The sequence below is a fragment of the Neltuma alba genome, unplaced genomic scaffold (assembly GCF_004799145.2).
Source record: "Neltuma alba isolate B1F8T4 unplaced genomic scaffold, ASM479914v2 tig00011124_pilon, whole genome shotgun sequence".
Lineage (NCBI taxonomy): Eukaryota > Viridiplantae > Streptophyta > Magnoliopsida > Fabales > Fabaceae > Neltuma > Neltuma alba.
In genome coordinates, this window is record NW_021635861.1 from 67,089 (window position 1) to 89,480 (window position 22,392).

The 22,392-nt window shown below is 36.7% G+C and overlaps 2 protein-coding genes and 2 long non-coding RNA genes across 5 annotated transcripts; 2 read left to right on the forward strand and 2 right to left on the reverse strand.

The window, feature by feature from the left end:
• The first annotated feature begins 2,210 nt into the window (after window positions 1-2,210).
• On the forward strand, window positions 2,211-6,838 carry LOC114761545 (zinc finger protein CONSTANS-LIKE 9-like). 2 transcript variants are annotated; one of them, XM_028950939.1, is made up of 4 exons: window positions 2,211-2,525; window positions 4,630-5,136; window positions 5,921-6,073; window positions 6,629-6,838. In XM_028950939.1, the coding sequence occupies exons 1-4, from the start codon at window positions 2,421-2,423 to the stop codon at window positions 6,716-6,718; spliced, it is 855 nt and encodes a 284-aa protein (XP_028806772.1). In that variant the 5' UTR covers window positions 2,211-2,420; the 3' UTR covers window positions 6,719-6,838. The 2 variants fall into 2 exon arrangements, with proteins under 2 accessions (XP_028806772.1, XP_028806773.1); XM_028950940.1 differs by lacking the exon at window positions 2,211-2,525 and adding an exon at window positions 2,555-3,330.
• Window positions 6,839-10,019: 3,181 nt separating this feature from the next.
• LOC114761528 (histone-lysine N-methyltransferase ATX5) lies at window positions 10,020-20,731 on the forward strand. The gene is made up of 23 exons (XM_028950921.1): window positions 10,020-11,831; window positions 11,928-11,983; window positions 12,078-12,291; window positions 12,576-12,704; window positions 12,823-12,891; window positions 12,985-13,053; window positions 13,157-13,248; window positions 13,451-13,543; window positions 13,993-14,128; window positions 14,584-14,686; window positions 14,806-14,905; window positions 15,363-15,487; window positions 15,736-15,881; window positions 16,278-16,382; window positions 17,312-17,376; window positions 17,555-17,765; window positions 18,177-18,263; window positions 18,407-18,463; window positions 18,546-18,635; window positions 19,500-19,586; window positions 19,763-19,837; window positions 20,072-20,172; window positions 20,268-20,731. The coding sequence occupies exons 1-23, from the start codon at window positions 10,872-10,874 to the stop codon at window positions 20,356-20,358; spliced, it is 3,261 nt and encodes a 1,086-aa protein (XP_028806754.1). The 5' UTR covers window positions 10,020-10,871; the 3' UTR covers window positions 20,359-20,731.
• On the reverse strand, window positions 18,619-20,158 carry LOC114761536 (uncharacterized). The gene is made up of 2 exons (XR_003742164.1): window positions 20,053-20,158; window positions 18,619-19,044 (listed from the first exon to the last, which is right to left on the reverse strand). It is a non-coding gene; the product is annotated as an uncharacterized LOC114761536 (long non-coding RNA).
• On the reverse strand, window positions 20,179-22,103 carry LOC114761535 (uncharacterized). The gene is made up of 3 exons (XR_003742163.1): window positions 21,940-22,103; window positions 20,970-21,107; window positions 20,179-20,287 (listed from the first exon to the last, which is right to left on the reverse strand). It is a non-coding gene; the product is annotated as an uncharacterized LOC114761535 (long non-coding RNA).
• Between the last annotated feature and the right edge of the window lie 289 nt (window positions 22,104-22,392).

A 22,392-nucleotide genomic window follows, 5' to 3' on the forward strand; every position in this document is an offset into this window, starting at 1 on the left:
TACGAATGGGATATTCCCCAAAGCGAGAAAATAAAAACAATAAATATTTTATGAGTGCGTTGTTCCAAACACTTACTAATCACAGGTCACGGCTTGTTTGTGGATATGCGAAAGACGTAGTAACCTCACATGCATATTCGCTCCCCCATCTTCGTCACCCCAAACACTCCACAAAATATCTCTCCCCTCTGCCGTCTTCTCCTTATTCTCCCATTTATGGGATCCCATTTGAAATTCCCAATTTAACCCTCCCACTTCCTTCAAATTATATTTTTATTAACTGTTTTATTTGTTTTTATATTTTTCTTTAAAATATTGCTTACATCCATTAATAATTTTTGTCCAAAAAAAAAAGAGAATTGTGGGGGATATGTGCTATGTTATACGACCTATGCTAGAAGCCTAGAAGAGACGAGAAGTTCCAAAAAGATGGACCATGGAGAAAGAGAGGTGGGGGTAAAACAACAATTCTGGACAATTTGGTGTCCTTGTTTTATTTTTACTTTATATATAAGATTTAATTAATCAATTTAATTATTTATTATTACTATTATTATGCAAAAATATGTATTTTTTTCCTAAAATAGTCATATAAAAGATTGCACATTAAATATGAGAGGAAAAAAAGTGAGAAAAGTTATGAAATTTTAAAAAGTATAATTTAAAAAAATTTAAATGGGAAAAATTTTAAAAATTGAGGTGCTATATATTTAAAACTAAAATAAATATTTTAACTTAATCCTTTTTTTCAAACTGAATAATTATTAGCATGACACCTACTCGCACTGCGACGCATTTATCACTGTTGGATCTTTTCCTCACATTCATAAGTATTTGGCCGCTGCTTTACTTATATATTAGGAGTATATTTATATCATCCTGTTATTCCTTTGAATTTATATGTATAATAATTTATATATGAAATAAAAGTTCTGAGTTTTTCTATTCTAGGAAGTATTAAAACTTGTTTGGAGGAAAATTGGTGCAAAATATTAGAAGGCAAACTTAGTTGATAGAAGGGTAGGAGTTCTGAAAAGGGCCGTAAAAGTCACTTGTAAATTCTTAAAAGTTAGAACTTGTTTAAAGTTTCTTTGCATATTTTAAGAATTTTGCAAGGTAGCTTCAAGATTCCAAGTTCCAACTTTGATTTTTCCTGCCAAATAAATTTACTTTCCATCATTTTCCTCCCCCAATTTCTCACTTAGTGGGCTTGGGTCACTCTCTCCTCCATCCAACCTAATAGGAAGAGAGCAGAAAAAGGGGGGAAAAAACAAGAAGAGAGAAAGTCAGGTTTTTCTTTTACTTTTCCAAAACACTTTTTCCTTTTTTCATAAACTTCTATTTATATACTGCTAGTGTATTACTTTTCCGATCCTTATTATAAGACCCCATTTGACTTTTTATTTGGTCCTAATTATAAGACCCCAATCCATTTTGTCTCTTATATTTATGCATTTTTTTCCAAGATAATCCTTCTAATAATGATAGTTTTAGTCAATATACTTAATTAGCAAGGATATTTTAGGAATGACAACACTTATTTATTATAAATAACCAACTTAACTTACTTTCTTAATCTTCTCAAATAAGTCAATTGGGTCTTATAATTAGGACCGGAAGAGTATTATATTATAAATAATTAAATATAAATGATAAAAAATGATTGCAAGAATAAAAAAAATACCAGTAAAAGGAGAAGGCCAAAAAGGGCAAGGAAGTGAAGCGCCGTACGCGCGCGGGCGTGACGGAGAACTGACGGAGCTTCGGAGGATAGGTGCCTACTTTAACTGTAGTGTTTGCGCATAGTAATGGGTGACTGACGACCGTCACAGTCCAACCCACCACTGCATCGCTTGATTCAATTCATCATCTCGGCTGCCATTTGCAATTACAATAATGCAATATTACTACCACTAGCTACTAGTTTCAAATTTTATTTTATTGGTCCTTCCAGAACTATGAAATAAAATAAGAGGGCCAAGCTCATTTTTGGAAGAGCATTAGCAGGGGACATGGGGACACTGCCATTATAAAATGATGGTGTCCTTTTCTCATTTTTGTTTTTTGTTTTTATTTAATATATATACTTTCTTACATCATCTTTCCTTTAAGTCCTATTCTGTCCTCTAATTACTCCCCCTATTTCCCTCCCTACCATTTTTTTAGTTGATGTATATTTATATCTCTTGCCTTTCCTCCTTCTCCCTAAATATCATCTTCATTCTCTTTAGCCAACCATTACCCCTTCCCTACCCTCCTCCTGCCTTCTCTCTCTGTCCTCTCCCTCTCTGTTTGTTTTCCCTATCACTGCTTGTTATTGTTGCTGCTCTGCTTTTACTCGGGTTTTCTGGGGAGCTTATTTCTCTGTTTCTTGTTGAACCTCTGAGTTTAGCTTTCTAAAGTGTGTTTGTATTGGAGAAATGTATGCAGAGACGGGCCTCCTGTTCCCGTATTTCCAGAATTTCTCCCAAGAACTTCAACAACTTGAGGAGTACTGCAAAATCCACAAGTCCAATGCTTCTGTGGTACTCTCCCCTGTCATATCTTACAAACTTTAGCTTATCTTGCTTCCTCGGTTTTCTCCAGCTTCTCCCTTCATCCGTGCTTCGTTGATCTGCATTTGGTTCATGCCTTCTTGCTTGTTATTTTTGGAAAAACATTAAAGCCTGTTTTTTTTCCTCCCCTGCTTTCTGCTCTTCTGTGGAGCAAATGAGGAAAACTAAAGTGCAACACTCTGTTTTCTAGAATTAGTTAAATATGTTATTTAGCAAGTTAAAGTTTCTCACTCGATTGATGATATGAAAGAGGAGAAGCAAAATGTTACCTTGATGCTTTTGCTTTTACTCTCCTCGGGAATTCATACCTTTTTCCCCTCAAACTTTCATTTTGGACTGCTTTCTCATGACACAAACGGAACCAGCTGGAGTTTGCTTTATAAACTGGATCTGTAAAAGCTATGGGACAAGAGATATAAAAAAAGGAAGAAGATAGTATTAGTGGAAAATATTTCCCTTGTGTTAGTTCCGTGTTCTATAATGTTTCTCCCATTTTTTTTCAAAAAAATTCTGGTGAGACTTCTTAGTGGGGTTTGTCTTTTTGTGTCGCACTGAGGGAGATTAAAGAGCAAAAGTTCTTTATATTCTTTATTTCTTTACAGTAAAAAGAAGTTAGGGGAAAGGAGGTGATCAATGCTCAACTTAATCATTCCTTTATGGTCTTGTCGGGCACTAAATTTAGTTTGACAAAGCAGAAAATCATGCTGTATTGAATCTATTTCTACTCTTGCTATGGCTTGCTGTATTGATGATTAAAACAAAGTGCTTTTTTAAGGTAAGGAACTCTTGCAATTAGGGTTGGTGCATTAGACTAATCAAAACCTGACTTGTACGCTGATTTCCTTCATTGAATTGTTGATGGGGTTACCAAGTTTAATTCTTTTGGGCATTCCCTGGGAAGAAAACTTTGATCCTTATTCAACGAATAGAGTCTTTGTAATTTGAATCGTTGAATGTCCCTGGACTTTTCTCTGTATATCCAGTTTGTGTGTGTGTGAGTATACCTTTCCTTCGTTCCGGGCTTCTGATATACAGTATGAATTTGGAGTTATTTAGTGGTTGATTTGTGATGACATTTAGAAAGTTCTCGCCTTTAAATTTTTAGAATAAATTACACAAATCTCCCTCAATTTTCATATGCGGAAATTTCCCTTGAGCATGGAGTTACCACAAACTTTAATCCAATTTTAGTTTCTTTTGACCAAAGGTATCCTCCATTTATTTTCTCCTAATCGGAAAAATTAGATATTTAGGTCAACAAAGGTTATTTTAGTAAAAAAAAAAAATTGAACTAGGTTAGAGTGACTTATCGTTTTAGGTAAGGTCTCTGCAATTTTAGCAAAATTCAAGAGAGATTTCTGTATTTTTTTAAATAATTTTTTGTTATTTAACCTGTTACATGCTCAAAGAATTTTGGGCAGTTCAGAGTTTGTACTTCAAATTCCTTAAAGCCCTTGCTAAAGTCTCTTGCTGAAAAAGTTTAGGAATAGCGTATATATGGTCCAAATCCTGTCTGCAGGTCTTGTTTAAGCAGGACGATGATGACATACAATTTGAACTTTCTTCCTGCTCAAACGAGTTCATAATTTGGGGAGTCATTGAATTGAAGAATTAGGCAGGTTTTCTCTCAAAATATTTTGGCATCGTAAGGCCAATCAACAGCCACAAGCTTAAAAGTTGAAAAAATTGGATAAATACAAGAAGTAAAACGTGCTAGTGGTTTTCATGTACTCAGACTGACGTTTATTTCAGGTAGCATAGCGATTGCAAATCACAGTCAGTCACACTGCATCTAAAATTTTCCAAGGCATATTTCTCGTCTGCTTCAGTAGTTTAGTAGTTATTATGATTATTGTCTCTTTATTGCTAATTTGTTATTGCTGCAATACTTGTATATTGTACTAGCTAAACTGATTTCTTTTTAACATCTTTTCCTTCATTTCTTTCGTTTAAGCTACTGTTCTCCATTGTTCTGCACTTAACTATACCATGTTGGGGTTTAGTCGATTCCCTTTTAACACCTTCCCACTTGTTAATTACTTTTGGTGTTTCATTCTCCTTGTGTCTATTGCAGAGTGACATTGTCAGCTCTTCTGCCATATCTGAGTATGACTGGGCAGCCGAGGGGGATCTGTTCAAGGCTCCTGAACCTATTATTGAAGAACCAGTCATGGACCTGGATCCTGTGGCAGCAGCCATCTCAATGATATCCTGCGGGGAAGATGTTGTTTCCTCACAGGGATTAGAATCCACCGACATAGATGCTCTTCAAAGCGAGCAACTTCTAAGTGAGGTATTCTATGAGTGCAAAAAGGATCTTTTGGAGAAGACTGCAATAGAGTCATCACTATGTGAGATTCTGGATATCAAGTTTCCTGTTCTCAATACAGATGAAAATAAAATTCAAGTAAACAGACAAATTCATGACGTGCCATTACCAAAAAGTGTCAGTTTGGGATGTTTGAGCTCAATGGACTGGATGCAAGGAGCTATGATCAAGCCTGCTTTTCTTGAATTCCCAGGAATAGATTTCAGTGAGGTTTATGGAATGCGGAGGGCATTTAGCGAGGGGGATATTAAGGTCAGACCAATCACCTAACTCACTTATATTTGCTCTATTCCAAGTTAAGCATTTTTTTTTTCCAGTGGATTTAAATTCTCAAAAAATTTAGCAGCATCAAGTTGCAAAGGGAATATCTTATATGAGGTTAGAAGTGGTCCATGAATTTCAGGGGAGAGAGTCGGGGGGGGGGGGGTTTTGGCAAAGACGTATGAAAGAGATCTGAAAACGCTACAGATGTGGCAGCAACCGTCTGAAAGCTAGATCTTGATCCTGGATGTTATCTGAATTTTGCTTCTTTCCCAAATATTTTAGAGTAGCAGAACTAGCGGTTTAAGTAAAGATCTGATATTTCTAAATTCGATTCAGTTTTCAATTCTCATTAATAATTTGTAGACAGCATGCATGCTTTCAATTTTCTGATTAGGCATCTCTGTTACACAACTATTCACAGTATATCTAATACATGACTTGAAAAAAAAAATCCATAGTTCAAAACAATTAGTTCAGCAATTCATGCTTTTGAATATAGCTCAAATCTAACGAGTACAATCATTATGAGGATCCTCTCTCCATTCAGAAACAGGAGACTCGGGGCAATCATACTTCTTTTTGTGAAACAACATTCCTTTCGACTCTAAGTTATTCCCAGAGTTTGTCCCTCCTTTGGATGGATAATTGACATCTATTGATTCACTTAAAGCAGAATACAACATGCCAATTCGCTTTGTGAGATCTACAGACTTGTGGCCATTTTTCCAGGATAGGGCTAGATGATTGATACCCTTTTCTTTTTTGGTGTCAGGCTCTGGGTAATGGCAATGGTAATGTGAACCTCATCCAATCTCCTCTTGAGAGGCCCCTTGTTATGAGCAACTGCACGAGTGAGGAACGCAGGGAAAAGCTCTCCAGATACAGGAACAAGAGGACAAAGAGAAATTTTGGCAGGAAAATCAAGGTAAGGGAATAATTCCGTCTTTCGAACTAAGTGAGTATTTCTTAAGAACAGGAGCACTGTAGATAATCTGGAGATTGCATTGACTGCCTTATCACTGTCTGTTTCTTCATATGATGTTACACATTCTATTTACGATCCTCATCTGAGGAAATCCACCTTGCTATTTGCTAACTTGGCAGTCAAAATGTTCTCCTATTTTTGAAAAAGACATTCCATTGTTGTGCAGCCTGTGCTGGTGGAGAACTACCATATGATGTATCATCTTAGCTCTCCTCTTCCATTAGTTTCTTGGACTTCTTGATCATGTCGTTTTGAAGTATGGATAAGGATTTTGTTTTATGAGCATAATCATCACTTTAGCTATTGAAGCTTCTGAGAGTTCTACTCTTCGATGCTGTAGTTTTATGATGAATGAAGTCAGAACCAGCTTCAGTAATCATGGCTAATCCCTCGCTATGGTTGCACTAGCTTCATTTACGCTAATTTCAGCCAATGTAAATAGACTCTGAAATCTGCTAACTAAAGTAACTTTTTTTTGCCCCCCCCCCCTCTCAGTATGCTTGCCGGAAGGCTTTGGCTGATAGTCAGCCCAGAATCCGAGGAAGATTTGCAAAAACTGAGGAACCTGAGGTCAAGAGGCAATAACTTTCAACGGTTCTAGTAAAATATCCCAGTAGGAATGATGTAGTTATATCTCATCAAGCTGAAACTAGATGTGTGCTCAACAGTGATATGTGCATGGAGATGGTGGCGGAGTCTCAAAACTGGAGCAGGTATTGCTAAATAAACAAGATCCTAAGCCTAAAGCTACTTCAGAGTAGAAGACCAAGGAAATGGAATGTACTCCGCACTAGTTCATCTCTTATGTGCTGCAAATCATCTTTTTTGTAGTCAGAAATGACCTTCTAAATTTGTAAATAGGTTTGTTAAATAAAAAGAAGGAAAAAGAGGTTGGCTCATGTTCATATATATATATATATATAATGTTTTGAAGTGAAATGCTATTTCTAAGTATTCTTCAGAAATGGATGTTGGAGCGTCATTCAAACTATATTTATTTGAGTCGAACCCTGTCACTATCCCGTATTTATAAGAGCCTAATCACACCACAAGCTCCTGTCGTTACATTAAATACAGAATAGTAAAATTTCATTTGAGAAAAATTAATTCAGGTCCCAAAGAATATCTTCATTTGATTTTGGGACAAGTGTGATTCTGCGTTTGCGTTGTTCCCTAATTATCACTTATTATTCGATTCTTGTTTTATATCTACGCATATTTATGTACGTATGGGCTATAATAATGTCAAAATCCATTACATAATTATTTTGTATAAAATCCTGTTATTCCAACTCAACTTTTCCACCCTGTTTTGGAAGGAAATCATTCAGCGCAACTTGCAGTGTTGCATCCAACTTTATCTACGGATCAGAGTTCATCACGTTAGTCTCGCTCTTGCTTTCTAATCAGAACGTCACGATTCAAGAATCAATAATCTATCAATCACTATATCATCAAAATCAAACAAAACAGATAATAATTATTTATATCCAGTTGCGTTTCTGGGTTTGATATCCTGAAAGCTTGCCTGTTTCATAAGTTCATATATATGAAACAAACTAATCGCTGTTAATTAATTTATATGAACGGGCTTGACGGCACCTTCGTATCTAGTGATCTATGAACAGGCTTGACTCGAAAATAACAGATTTTGTCACGAGGGGGAAAATCTACTCGGTCAAAGAAAAAAGACAGGATCTTTATGTTTCTCTGGTGAAATAAAAATGTGACAGCGAACGGTAAGTAAAGATACTGTACTATCGAAATGAAGTTTCGGAACAGGTAAAAGATTCTCTTTATTTTTATTGTCATCATAAAAAATTAGGCGAACTGTTTCAAAGACTCATGCTGATCAGAATCAGTCTGGGTTTATAAAGTGTCTGCAGAAATATTTATTTACTTTGATTGTCAACTTTGAAGCTATGATTTTATGGTTATAAATCAAATATTTATCAACTAAATCAATGTTTGTTGGCAGATAAAAGATCCTCTAATCGTAACTTCGCTGTCGCTAATGTCCGAACACATAATATTTGGAATCCAGGAAGAAGAAGAGGGGCGGGAGGAGCAAAGTTCGGAAAACAGGGGAATTAGTGTTAATATCTTCGTTCTTCAACAATTCAGCAAAAAATTTATTGCCTAAATTCGAATTTATATAATTTATAATCATTGTTAAGATTCTGCGGCATGATTAGAGATATAAAACGTAAATATAAGGAAATCCCACTTGTTATCATGTTCCTCTTGAGTCATCTGAAAAAGATCCAAATCAGATACTATCTACGTCTAGTCCACCCAAACACAGGGGCCTCCATCAGACGCTCCCATTTCATGGACGTCGAAAAAAGACCTCATCGGCCGTCGCAACGCAATTTCGTAGCCCTCAGGGAAAATCCAATCGTTGACCTTCGTTACGCAGATAACTAAAATCCTATCCTGCCATTTTTCAGTTCCCTTTGTCTCTGGCTTCGAATCAAAAAATGGTATCTACTCTAATCCAGACGTCACTCAGTGCCTCGCTAGCGTCTTCTTATGTCATCCAAATTTAGCTTTGCCGCATATATAATTATGCATAAAGTAACGGAGCAACCTGAACTTTATCGCCCGGGGAAATTTCAAACAGGGACAACGATTTATTGTTTTGTTTAAAAAAAAAAACAAAATATAATTCTGCCGGCACAGCTCTACCGGTGGCCGGCGTTACATTTTGAAATTTCGAAATTAAATTTCTGATATGATCTCTAAGTAGTCGTCATCGTCTTCCGGTCATCTTTCTGCCCTCTCTGCGGAAAAAAGATAATGATATGTGGGTGTGTGTGTCTAGACACACATAATATTCTTTGTTCAGAGTAGATCTAACAGCTCAATCCCGTTGGAGAATCTCTTCATATTGCACGTTTCGGAAGCGATATACTCTTCTTCACGTTCCCTTTGGACGATAACGTGATAAGTGATAACATAACACCCATCAAGTCACGAGCTTCAAAACGTGGATTTGTATTCGTCACTCATCCAATCCAATATAAGACAAATCAGTTTTTCTTAATTTTAGAGCTTTCTCGTTGTCCTATGATGTCTGTCTGTGAGAGAGATTCTGAAATGAGACTGAAAATCATCACACAGCGCATGGAATAGAAAAGCAACACCAAAAAACCGAGATTGGATTTCAGAAAAACAAAAATGAAATGAATTTCACAAACAGAAAAGTAAAGTCAAACCCGTTTATGGCCACAGTGCTATAGAGACCGGACTGTGTTTTCAGATTCACCCACCACCCCACCATAAAAAGAAAACCAGCCACCTAATATACATGTCCTCCTCTTACATGTTCATGTTTTGCGAACGACGAACCAAACCCCATCCTCGAAACTTCCATCCCATTCATCGTATTCGTATTGCCACTTTAATTCCCCAGATCTTTTCTTAACCACGAATAAAAAAAGTTTGCTCTTTTTTTTTTTGAAATAAATATTCTAAAAACCCGATATTACATGTGTCGGAGCTGGCTGGTCTCCATTCCACTGTAGCACGTCGTCAGCTTGCAAATTAAACCAGAGAAGAGAACCTTGCCGAAAAAAGTTTGTAGCTTCGGCCACCAGATGTTTACCAAAAACACGGCAACCTTAATGGAATTCCCGTATTTGCCCACAAAGATTCAAAGAACATGACAAAACCAGAGAAATATTTCAATTATGGTTTGTATGGATTTCACAACGGAACTCAAATGTTGCACCCCTTCGCACCGGAGATTACAAAACCAAAACCTGCCATATATATAAAGTTGGGATTTTTAAGGTAGCCCAATTCCCCACACTACGACACGGTACAAAATTCAAAAACATACCAAATCGCGAACAATCATGTTCGTTCGTTATTGTGAACATTATGGCTCCGGTTTTCTTGGAACAAATTTGGGAGCAGAATTTGTATTTAGTTATTATTTACATGTCACTATTTGCATAGCCAGTGAGCGATAATTCTCTGGTTGGAACATTTTGAAGGAGGCATAGCCTGACAAGAAACCCGGCCCATGTTGTTGTAGCTGAACCAGATTGCCATCACCGAGCTCGCGACTTGGGAAGAAGAAATTGCGCTATGAACACGTAAGGCGCAATTTAGACTCTGCCCCATTCACATACATTACATCCCAACACACCCAGGATAACGCCGAGCCTTCTTTCTCTTTCTCTCTCTTAGTCCTACTCTGTCACCCCCACCCTTTTCTCGTTTACTCCATCTTCTCTCTCTCTCTCTCTATAAAAAAATCGTAAATTATATCCTAAGCTATGCGAGAAATTTTTCCATTTCTTTGGCTTCTATAAAATATAAATACATTTCAATTTGTACGAGAAATAGCATATTTTGTTTACGAATTCCTTGAGTTTTCTCTCTCTGCCTTCGGAGGCAGTTGGTGAGAGCTTGCCGAAACAGATCCCCCTTCTTGCAGACTCTGCTATATCGATCTTTTTGATCGAAGTTCCTGACATTCCCTTACTCAATTTCCCCTTTTTCCTCGACCTTCCTTGTGGGGCCTCTCTGTCTGTCTGCTCGGAATTTCTGCTTGCTTCCTGGGTCGGATTTTGTTTGTTGCTCTGTTTCTCGAAACTTATTTCGAATTAGGGTTTATGGACTGTTCTTTCAAAATTGGCCCTTTGACGTGAAATTTGTGGGGCTCTGGTGGTTAGAATTCTGATCGAAGTTGTGACTTTGATTAATGCTGTGATATTTCCCGGTGAGAATGATAATCAAGCGGAACCTGAAAACCCAAATGCCGAGTCTGAAACGGTGCAAACTCGGTGACTCGGCCGGGGACGACGATGATTGCTCTGCTGCTCGGAAGAAGAGGAAGACTAATGGGTATTACCCTTTGAATCTTCTCGGCGATGTCGCCGCCGGTATACTTCCTGTTAGCTTCCATGGTTTACTAGGCGCTGGTGTTTCTGAGAAGGGCTTTTCTGCATCATGGTGCGCGGAAGTCTCGTGCTCCCCTGTTCAGGCGGAGTCAAAGTCCAAGGGTGGGAACTCTGTAACAGCTAAGATTAATCGGCCTGCGGAGGAAGCACGGCCGCCACTGGTCAGAACGTCAAGAGGCCGAGTTCAGGTACTCCCTTCGCGTTTCAACGATTCAGTTATTGAGAATTGGAGGAAAGAGAGCAAGACGAACTCCCGTGATTATAGTTTTGAAGACGAACTTGATAGTAGGAAGGAGAATAGTTTTAGGACACCGAAGTCATACAATCAGAATACCAGAAAAGGGAGAAACGATGATAAAGTTGGCTATAAGTCTCGGAAATATTCGGCATTGTATGAGGAGGAGGAGGATGAAGTAAGAGAGGATGGGCCTGTAAGGTATAGGAATTTTGATACGAGGAAGTATTCAACTTCTAGCACACTCAACCCGAAGCGCGAGCAATTAATTGAAGATGAGAGTCGCGGATTTATGTATATGGACGAAGTTGATATAACAGGTAACGAGAGATTTTTTAAGGAGAATGGCGAGAAAAGGGATGGATTATATGGACCAGAAGACTTTTACGCAGGTGATATAGTGTGGGCCAAGGCTGGGAAGAAGGAGCCCTTTTGGCCAGCCATTGTCATTGATCCAATGTCTCAGGCACCTGAGCTGGTCTTGAGGTCTTGTATAGCTGATGCAGCTTGTGTGATGTTTCTTGGGTACTCTGCAAATGAAAATCAAAGGGTATATAAGTGACTTCCAATTTAGAGCTTGTTTGCCATTTAACATGTATTTGTAGGATAAAATGGTCATTTACTGTGATATGGTGATACTGAGCAGGACTATGCATGGGTGAAGCATGGGATGATTTTTCCATTTATAGATTATGTAGACAGGTATTGTTTGTTGTCTATTAAGTTCTTTAAATTTGTCATTTATTTTCATCCATAAACGATGTATGCTTATTGGGAAACATATCGCTATATTTAGGTTTCAGGGACAGTCGGAATTGAGTTACTATAACCCTTCTGATTTTCAAGTAGCAATAGAGGAGGCATTCTTGGCAGATCGGGGATTTACAGAGAAGTTGATAGCGGATATAAATTTAGCAGCTGGTAACACAGGGTATGATGAAACCTTTCCAAAAGGTATACCGGAGGCCCCTGGTTCAAAGCAGTATGCAGGATGTCACTTTCTGAGCCAGGTCAGTTTATGGGTGCTCTCTTTAACATTGGGGGAGCTATTTGCTGTTGTGGTGATCATGTATCATATCTGTGGGACGTCTGACAGATGATGACGACTTACATTTAGCTTGCAACTGGAAGTTGATACCTGTTCTACTCGGTCCTTCTCTTATTTGTAGGCTGTTGTCTAAATTTCATATGTGACTTAACAACTCGTTTTCTCCCAACCCCACAAAAGTGCTCAAGTGTGGATCCCATCGAAGTTCGGTCTTGCTCAACTATTTCCTCCTAATTCTATATGCAGGATTTTTTTGATAAGAGGAAAGATACACGACCCTGTGAAGTTTGTGGTTTGGATCTTCCTTTCAAAACATCAAAGAAAACAAAGGATTCATCTCCTAGTGGCCAATTTTTATGTAAAACATGTGCTAGGGTTTGTCCGATATCTCTTTTTCTGCTGACAGTTTTTATATAGGTTCTATTGGGGAACACCATTAATGAAGTTCTTTATTTGCTTTGTGATGTGTCAATCTTTATATTTTTATGGACAGTTAACAAAATCAAAACATTATTGTGGCATATGCAAGAAAATTTGGAATCATTCAGATAGTGGAAGCTGGGTGAGTAAATTGGATCCTGTTATCTAATGAAGGTTTATGTTCTGTCTCCGCAAAACAAGGCTTTTTCATGCTAAATGTTTCCCTTTGAATTAGGTGCGTTGCGATGGATGTAAAGTTTGGGTGCATGCAGAATGTGACAAAATTTCCAGCAACCTTTTCAAGGTTTTCCTGTGATTCTTCATAACTGAATTTTTCTCCTTTTGTTGGCATTTGGAACTTGTAGAGAGATTTCAGTTTTTCCTGACATATATTTTCTATTTTGAAGAATCTTGGGGGAACTGATTATTACTGCCCAACGTGTAAAGCTAAGTTTGACTTTGAATTATCTGATTCAGAAAAGTCCCAGCCGAAAGTCAAGTGAGTATTTTTGTAATTTTTGTACTTTTTGTCACGCGCTTGCTCTTTTGTATCTTAACCTTTTTATTACTTATACAGTTCTCATGAACACCATACCAGGTGTTAGGATTGAAGTTCAGCTACTGATTCGAATATGTTTGTGTTAAATATTGGTCCCTTTTTAATGATATGTATTCTAACAATTAAAGAGGCCTTTTCCCAGATGGAACAAGAACAACGGGCAGCTAGTGCTACCAAACAAAGTCACTGTTCTCTGCAATGGTGTGGAAGGCATATATTTTCCTAGCCTACACTTGTAAGCATTTACATAGGATTTCTCCAGTTGTTTGATAGCTCATTCATTCTTGCTTTTGAATGTAGTTAATTGGATTATCTGCCAGATTGGAATAGATTATTCCTTTTCTAGATTATTTATTAAAATATTCAGTCGCATGTGAAGGGCTGTCCTACACAAGCATCAAAACTGGCAATGAATAGGTGCAGATAATCATGGATATTTTTCATGGCATGGTCTTACTTGTCTTTTGTATCCGTTGGATATGGAAATCGTACTCTGCCCCTTTCTGACATTTTTATGTTATGATCTCTTGGTTGGTGTTAAATGGTTGTTGGTATTACTTCTCATGCTAAATTTTTGTTGGTATTACTTTTTTATTCTGGTAAACAACTCATTTCAAATCCTTATCTTGGGTTATAAAATGGAGAAATTTGGTTTTTATGGCTTCAAATAATCTTCTTTTCCAGAGTTGTGTGCAAGTGTGGTTTTTGTGGGACAGAGAAGCAAGCACTTAGTGAATGGGAACGACACACAGGTTCCAAATCGAGAAATTGGAGAACAAGTGTTAGGGTGAAAGGCTCTATGCTCCCACTGGAACAATGGGTTTGTATATGAATATTTTGTTTTATTTGATACATAGTCTTCTGCATTTCTGAATCTTGAAACTCCACTACTTAATATGTTACTCTAATATAAAATAGTTATTATAGCATCTGATCATCTCTTTGACTCATTTAGTATCTTTTGTCTAAGATATTTGGACATTTGATGCATACATGAGTACCGTACTAAATCATTCAAAAAGATTTCTGATTTCTGGTTTAGGTCTTACAGTTATTATCACCTTTTTTAATCAATATCAATATTTTATTACAATTTTGAATTCTATTCTTAAAATGCTAATGATACTGACCTGTTAAGAAACACCAGTGATAGTTGTGGTCTTTTATCTCTCTCTCTCTCTCTCTCTCTCTCTAAATAATGATATTCGTCATATAGGTTTAAGTGGATTGGGATATGGGTACCTTTAACTAATGTAAATTAATTTAATCACTCAGATGTTGCAGCTGGCAGAATTTCATGCAAATGCTCAAGTTTCTGTCAAACCTAAAAAACCTTCTTTAAAAGAAAGGAAGCAGAAGTTGCTTGCGTTTTTGCAAGGTACTATTTTTCCCCTTTCGTTTATATTGGTCATATGAAAAGGTGGTAATATATATATATATATATATATATATATATATCAGAGTGATGATGGTGCTGCCAATTATTTTCTTAAACAGAGAAGTATGAACCAGTTTATGCTAAGTGGACAACAGAGCGGTGTGCTGTGTGCAGATGGGTAGAAGATTGGGACTATAATAAAATTATTATTTGCAACAGGTAATAATATCACTTGTTGTCTGATGAGTTATTTCTTACTATATGTATCCTCAAGGCTCAAGGATGTGGGACTAAAACAAGTTTTTGCATGCATCTAAGGGATTGTAGCCTATAATCAGCAACAGATTATAATTATTTGTGTATTTTAACATATGTTACATTTGATGCATTGCTTTTGATGTCTAGACGTGCCTCATCTTATGCTTTCAGTCGCATTCCATGTGCACCTCATAGTCTGCTTTTCTGCCTCATCATTTTAAGAGGGTTCTCATGGTCATTTATCAATTGTGTCTTCACAAATGAGACAAAATGCATACAAAACCAGATACCTCTATTTCTTCTTGAAGAATGAACTGTGAATCAAGAAATTCATAATTGATGTATTCTTTTACTGTATTTGGGTGGGGCACATTGTAATCTATTTAAATATGTGTTGATATGTTTTATATGTTTTTAGGTGTCAAATAGCTGTTCATCAAGAGTGCTATGGAGCAAGAAATGTTCGAGACTTTACATCATGGGTTTGTAAAGCTTGTGAAACACCTCACATTAAACGAGAGTGTTGTCTTTGTCCTGTAAAGGGTAAGCCTTCTTGGACATTTGAAATGTATAAGTTCAGTAATGTTTATGTTCCATCGCTTTTTGAATTTTCTTTTCTGAAATAATTCCAGGTCTTATTTTCCTTGCTGAGAATATTTTTCCTTCTTTTGACTATTACTGTGATGCTTTAATTTTTTTTTCCCCACCAAGAAGCTTCGGTAAATTTTGTTTTCATCCAAAGAAGAAAGTTCTTTGTGCATATGACCTCATGCTACTATATTTTCCCCCAGGTGGTGCCCTAAAGCCAACCGATGTGGACACACTATGGGTTCATGTCACTTGTGCTTGGTTTCGACCTGAAGTATCTTTTGCTAGTGATGAAAAGATGGAGCCTGCTTTGGGTATTCTGAGTATTCCATCTAATTCTTTTGTGAAGGTGGAGTGTCTAATCTGTTTAGCCCCTTTTGGGATTCTCCCAAGAATTGATACCAGTTTATGATGTATTTCAACATTGAGATCAAATTAAAGAAAAGCTGTCTATATAAGTAGATTTTGTGGCTATGGACATCTGCTGTAATTATAGTATGATTCTATAATATGTCGGATAAAGCTTTTCCCTGCAAATTAATGTTAGTTACAATTCAAAGTTACTTCTTTCTTTGAGCTTTTCATGTTTATGTATACCGCATACCACACAATTATGCTGAAGAGTGCATAATTTATTTATTTAACTTCAGGGAGTAGGAAATCATCTACATTTTACAATTATAACTGTGATTATCATTTAGTCTCTTGGTCAATCTAAAGGCTTCCTTATTTACTTAAATTTCAGATTTGTGTTATATGTAAGCAAATTCATGGTTCATGCACACAATGTTGCAAGTGTTCCACTTATTTCCATGCCATGTGTGCGTCAAGGGCTGGATATCGCATGGAGGTGAGTAATCATCAAGATCGACCAAACTTGCTTGCATAACTTTTTAAATTTTCTATTTTCCACTAAAAACAGGTTTCATGTCATTTCCATTTTATTCCCCAAGTTTATGCAGCATAACTTCATTTTCAATCATGCAGTTTCATGTCTGACTGCAGAGAGTCTCAGATCACCTCTATTGCACATTTGTACATGAGATTGCATGACCTATATGGACTCTAACAGGATAAAATTTCTGGTCCTTATGTTGTAAGACTCAGAAGGATCATAATAATCTATGATGGGGTATATGTGGTTTAAAGTTTTGCCTGGAAAAAATTGCTTTTAAACATTTAGATCATAACTTAATGTGTGCCACGTTTTTTCTAACATTTATGTTGCCTAAGTTGCATTATCATTCTGTTTGTGTTAATGTTAAGACATTTGTCAGGCCACTGTTCCACAATACCAGTGTTCCTTTATAGTAAAACGTAAGTCCTAGTAGCTATAAGTTTGGATAGTGATAAATATTTTTTGAACATATCAAGAACTGGTTACCTTTATATTATAATTTGACTGATAATGAAGAGAATGCCTATGGCGCTAATACAAGCTTTTGTGTGTGTGCGTGTGTGAATAATTATATGAAAATCTATCTACCTGTTTATGTTAAAATTGACGTGTAGAATTCGTAGAGGTAGCTTGATATGAAGAAAGCACAATGATCTTTTCAGAACTGCTGGATAAATATGAACTCTGATGCCAATTCAAAACAAAACATACTGCTGGCATTATAAAAGTCTTAATAATAATGACAGTGATACGCTTAACACTTACGAGCCTTCTATGCAATCTTGATCTAGTATTTTTCTATCTTGCCTGCTTTTAGTTGATAAGTTGCATTTATTCTTACGTCACAGTACATAATTGAATTTTCTCCCCTTCGAATGCAGTTGCATTGTTTAGAGAAAAATGGTAGGCAGACGACAAAAATGGTTTCTTATTGTGCGTACCACAGGTATGGGATCCTCAAGTAGAAAAAAAGAATGCTGTCATTCTTTTTCCTTTGTTGCTTTCCTGAGTTCGTATAGGATATGCTACTGCCCACAGTTGTAGCTAGACTGTTCAAAACTGCACACCTTAGTTATGGGTTTTAATTTTGACTTTTCATGCTAATCATATTTAACTCTTTTCAGGGCTCCAAATCCAGACACTGTTTTGATTATGCAAACCCCTCTTGGAGTTATTTCTACCAAAAGCCTTCTCCAAAATAAGAAAAAGTATGGGTCAAGGTTGATTTCGTCTAATAGAATAAAGCTAGAAGACACTCCTGTAGAGAACATTGAGGATGAACCATTTTCTGCTGCAAGGTGCCGTGTCTTTCAAAGAACAAATCTCAGCAAAAAGGTAGCATGGAGAAATTTGTACATGGCAGTGATGCTTAAAAGACAATACATGATATGACAATGTTATTTAACTTTTGTGTTGTCCAATTTGTATTTCTGGTTAAGTTTTTGTGCTTAAATATGAAAATATATTAATCTATGTTATTTGATGAATGCTACAACTGAAAAAGCAACCAAGGATGCTTTATTGAATGTTCCTGCTTGCATTTGTATGGATGTAAATTATCATGGGGTGTATTGATGAATACTACGTCTAATTCTTTGTGTCTTTTCCTTTCATCTGTCTTCTTTATCTAGATCTCATTTTCCTTATTGTGTGTAATGATGCACTTCTTGCATCTTAATGAGGTTCTTGCTGGACAATTAACATATATATGTTTTTTTTTTTTTTATATATTTTTGTATTTGTTAGAGAGCAGCAGATGAAGCCATTTCCCATCGAGTGAAAGGTCACTGCCATCACCCTTTAGACACAATACAGAGATTGAATGCATACAGGGTAGAAGTGTTTTCTCTTTTTTTGCCCTTTTCAGATTGGATTGCATTTTTCCAAATGTTTTTGAGCTTGAATTTTAGGTTTAAACTGATGCATGATTCCCCCTCCCCTGTTCCCTTTTATTTTCTCATGTTTTTCCCTTGCAGGTAATGGACGAGCCTCCAACATTTTCTTCTTTTAGAGAACGTTTGTACCACTTACAGGTAAGTCTTCTCTTTTTCAGTAACATTATGCTTTGGCGATAAATTCTGTGACTGCTAAGAGGGTGCACGTGCTTTTATCCAGAGAACCGAAAATGAACGTGTTTGCTTTGGTAGATCGGGTATACACGGATGGGGCCTCTTTGCACACAGAAATATACAAGAAGGGGAAATGGTATTCTTACACTTGTATTTTACAAAGATCCTTCACATCTGCTTGGAGTTGATAATATTAACGAATTGAGGGAAAATTACACCTCTTCTCTGTGAAGTAGGAAGAGGGAAAACAAGAATAAACATAATCAGAAAGAAAAGACAACAAAGGGAATTTCCTGCCTGACTTTTTGAGAGGTCAGGTGCTGCTTATTGCTATTCTGCCCTTCACGCTATCCTGCACTAAGTCCCTTGGCTATTGGCTCTATCCGTCCCCTTTCTCACATATAGTTCCCATTTTGTGTTGGGCCCGTCAACTTCCTTTCTGTGTCTTTTGATCACTTGTCGCTGATGAATTCTCTAAACTGATACTGGGGAGGCTCTGGGTATTACTCTGCTGGCGCATTTGAAAGCCCATCAGAAATGAACTGCTGTTACATATCACAAAAAAAAAAAAAGAAACGAACTATTCAGTTATAGTCTAGAGTGCACAGTAAAAAAAACAGCAACTCTTAATCAGTTATGTCTTTAGGAAATTATTTTTAGGCTCCTGATGATGCGATCTTAATTTTAATATCATCCTACGTGTGAGGGAACAACTATCTCAAACGTTGTGATAAGGGTGGCCATCAACTTGTGTTTTACGAGATTCAAAGATAATTATTTACTCCAATAGAAGATCATAGCAGCCCTTTGTTATCAAAGTCATCCGGCACACACTGACAACAAACAGTGTGGCGTTTGAAGACATGGTTTGGTTTGCAAAACATATTCTTGAAATATGATCTTTATAGTGGTAGTAGCGTAATATTATTTTCTTGATCTTATTATGGTATAGCATTTTTTTCCCCATCAATAATAATGTGCATCATGTAATTCTGAACAGGTTCTTGAATATCGTGGGGAACAAGTGAGACGCAGCATTGCTGATCTAAGGGAGGCGCATTATAAGAGAGAAGGCAAAGATTGCTATGTGAGTTGAATTTGATTCATCAACCCATCTCCTACAAGGGCTTACCTTTTACACGCACATTTATAACTTGCATGCTTGGGATGTTGGAAATTATTAGAACTGAAGTTTCCTATTCTGGAATTTTTGGGTCACCTAATAAACAGCTCTAAACTGTCTATGGTTTCTTGTTTTTGCAGCTTTTCAAGATAAGTGAAGAAGTGGTGGTAGATGCTACTGATAAAGGAAATATTGCCCGGCTTATCAACCATTCTGTAAGTCCATCTAACTTGAATAAAATGCATACTTAGTATTACTTTGTTTAATTTTCTGGTTTAAACACTTGCTACTTCTAAGCACCATGATTTAAATACAAAGAAAATTGTGATTCCCATTGAAAAATATGGTGATTGATTGACGACACAGGAAACAAAGGAAGCGCAGTATTGTCAATATTTTGTACATCATTCATGGTCGTCTCGTTTCTTACCTCTGCTTGATTCTTGTAGTGCATGCCGAATTGCTATGCAAGAATTATGAGCGTCGGTGATGATGAGAGCCGTATCGTACTCATCGCAAAGACCAATGTTCCCGCTGGTGATGAACTAACGTACATCTCTCTCTCTCTCTCTGTGTCACACTTGTGTTGTCACCCTTTGCGTTTTCTTTAATTCTTTAATCTGGTGCGTTGGTTGTGTCTGGCAGGTATGACTACTTGTTTGATCCTGATGAGCCAGATGAAAACAAAGTGCCATGTTTATGTAAAGCTCCAAATTGCAGGAAATTCATGAACTAGTAAATATTAGAAGATACCTTGATAGAAAGAACATTTGGAGGGTCAATTTCCAAACAGTTAGCTCATGAGGTTAGTCCATATTACACCCCTATTGTTTCTCCGCAAGGATCACTAACCCTTCCATCCCCTTCATCCGCGGGACTCTTACAGTTATACCCAAGTTGTAATTCTGATCAAATCTAAAAGGAAAAGTAGGAAGGAAAAAAAAAAGTGCGTTTATTTTATTTTATTTTCCCCTTTTTTCCCTTAGACATTCATTGCAGCCTAATAAAAGCTATAGATTTAGCAGCTTTTGGCTCTTGGCGTCTCTGTAAATGTCTCACAAAAGATTACCTTATACTATAATGCTAACCCCCATCATCTTCCTGCTTCAGCAAGTTTTACCGTATTTTTTACCATGACCTTTTAGATTTATGGATAACTATATTGTTCCAGTTACATGACCCAGAAAGTGGGGGCAAAGATGTCAATTGATGACAGAGCAGTCATGAAAAATAATTAATTTTTTTAACGAAAAAATTAAATATGTTGAATATTTATGATAAATGTATCATAGACATTATAAAAAGCTAAGGAAATGAGAATGTCATTCGTTTCTTCATAATTCATACCAAACGACATGGTCTTGATTCTTCACCCAACCCACCTCTCGGATGATATTGGAAATTAGGGATGTTGGCCCTTTTGATTTATTATTCAAATGGAAGCAGTTAGCTTATTTATCAAATACGAATCAAAATTGATTCGTCCTGCAACAAAGAAAAAGAAAACAAGAGATTGTTATCTGGCTATGGGATGTTGCGTTCTTTTCAAGGGAAAAATTGACTTTGATATCCCCGCTTGAAAATTCTTCGCAGGATTTATGGGTCCTACAATTTTTTACTTAACATAACTATTTTTAATGCTACGATTTTTAATATTTCTTCTGTATCCGCTAATATGTTTGGTGGCCTTGAGCCAGTCAGTTGAGTCAACTCAAATTCACCATTGATGGAGATAAAATCTTGAACAACAGTTAAAAAAAATCTTTGAACGATGCTGTTTTGATCCTCCTATTACGTAAAGACGGAATTGAAGAAAAATCTAGCCATTTTTATGAATAAAATTCGCGTGTGGAGATCAATCGGAGGATTCTTCGGATACGAAAATCAGAGATATGCTATCACAAAAAATGAGCCCAGTGAGACATGAATTCGCGATTATGTATCAGTAATGGGACCTCTTCTACCTAGAGGAAGGAAGACAACCTTCTTGGTTTGCAAAATTGTTCCAGATGTGAAGCATTGAAAATCCAAGTCTCTAATCTCATCTATATGCGGGAGACTTTTTTTTTGTAAAAAAAAAAAAGAAGAACGGTTGACGACCATGTCAAATCGAAATAAACTTTTGAAGCCAAATCGAGATTGACGTAATTCTTGACCAGTATTGTGAATTTGTGATCCATTGGGTGGTGAAGGGAATTGAAAATTGATTTCGTCTGGTTAGTCTCTCTTTCCGGATCCCAAATTATGATTATGAAATCAAATGCGAGTGCTGTAAGAAAAAGGAAGAAGAAGAAGATGAGCATGTAAGCGAGTGCACCTGTTGATGGAGAGATGGCGAGGACGAAGCAGCGGAGGAAGAAAAGCAGAACTGGTGTTGCTTTATGTACCCTAAAGGTTCAGAAATTTTGTGTTATTGTGGATTATGAAACCCATCTTTCTTCCTCTTTTTCATTACTTTGCTGCACTTGTTCCATGCTGATGCTCCCACGGCATTCAAGTGTGCTGTGTGCACGGCTGGACCCATTCGACTTGCGGCTTCATTCACTTCTACAATAAATAAATAAATCAGAAGTTCGGTGAACTTCATTAAAAAAAAAAAAAAACAACTGTACTCTCTTTTATCTAAAAATCCAAATTCACCAATCTTGTATAGCTTGAAGGAGTCAATGAAATACGCAAGTCACATGCGTAGAAGAAGGTGTGTGTCAAGGATTTGATTAATTTTTTAAAAAGAAAATATAGAAATTGTATATTTTACGGATTTTATTAT

Coding starts and splice junctions, on each gene's coding strand:
- LOC114761545 (XM_028950939.1), top strand. CDS start 2,421: ATGTATGCAGAGACGGGCCTCCTGTTCCCGTATTTCCAGAATTTCTCC. Junction 2,526..4,629: donor ACAAGTCCAATGCTTCTGTG/GTACTCTCCCCT, acceptor TGTCTATTGCAG/AGTGACATTGTCAGCTCTTC. Junction 5,137..5,920: donor TTAGCGAGGGGGATATTAAG/GTCAGACCAATC, acceptor TTTTGGTGTCAG/GCTCTGGGTAATGGCAATGG.
- LOC114761528 (XM_028950921.1), top strand. CDS start 10,872: ATGATAATCAAGCGGAACCTGAAAACCCAAATGCCGAGTCTGAAACGG. Junction 13,544..13,992: donor TATTTTCCTAGCCTACACTT/GTAAGCATTTAC, acceptor CTTCTTTTCCAG/AGTTGTGTGCAAGTGTGGTT. Junction 14,906..15,362: donor AAAATTATTATTTGCAACAG/GTAATAATATCA, acceptor ATATGTTTTTAG/GTGTCAAATAGCTGTTCATC.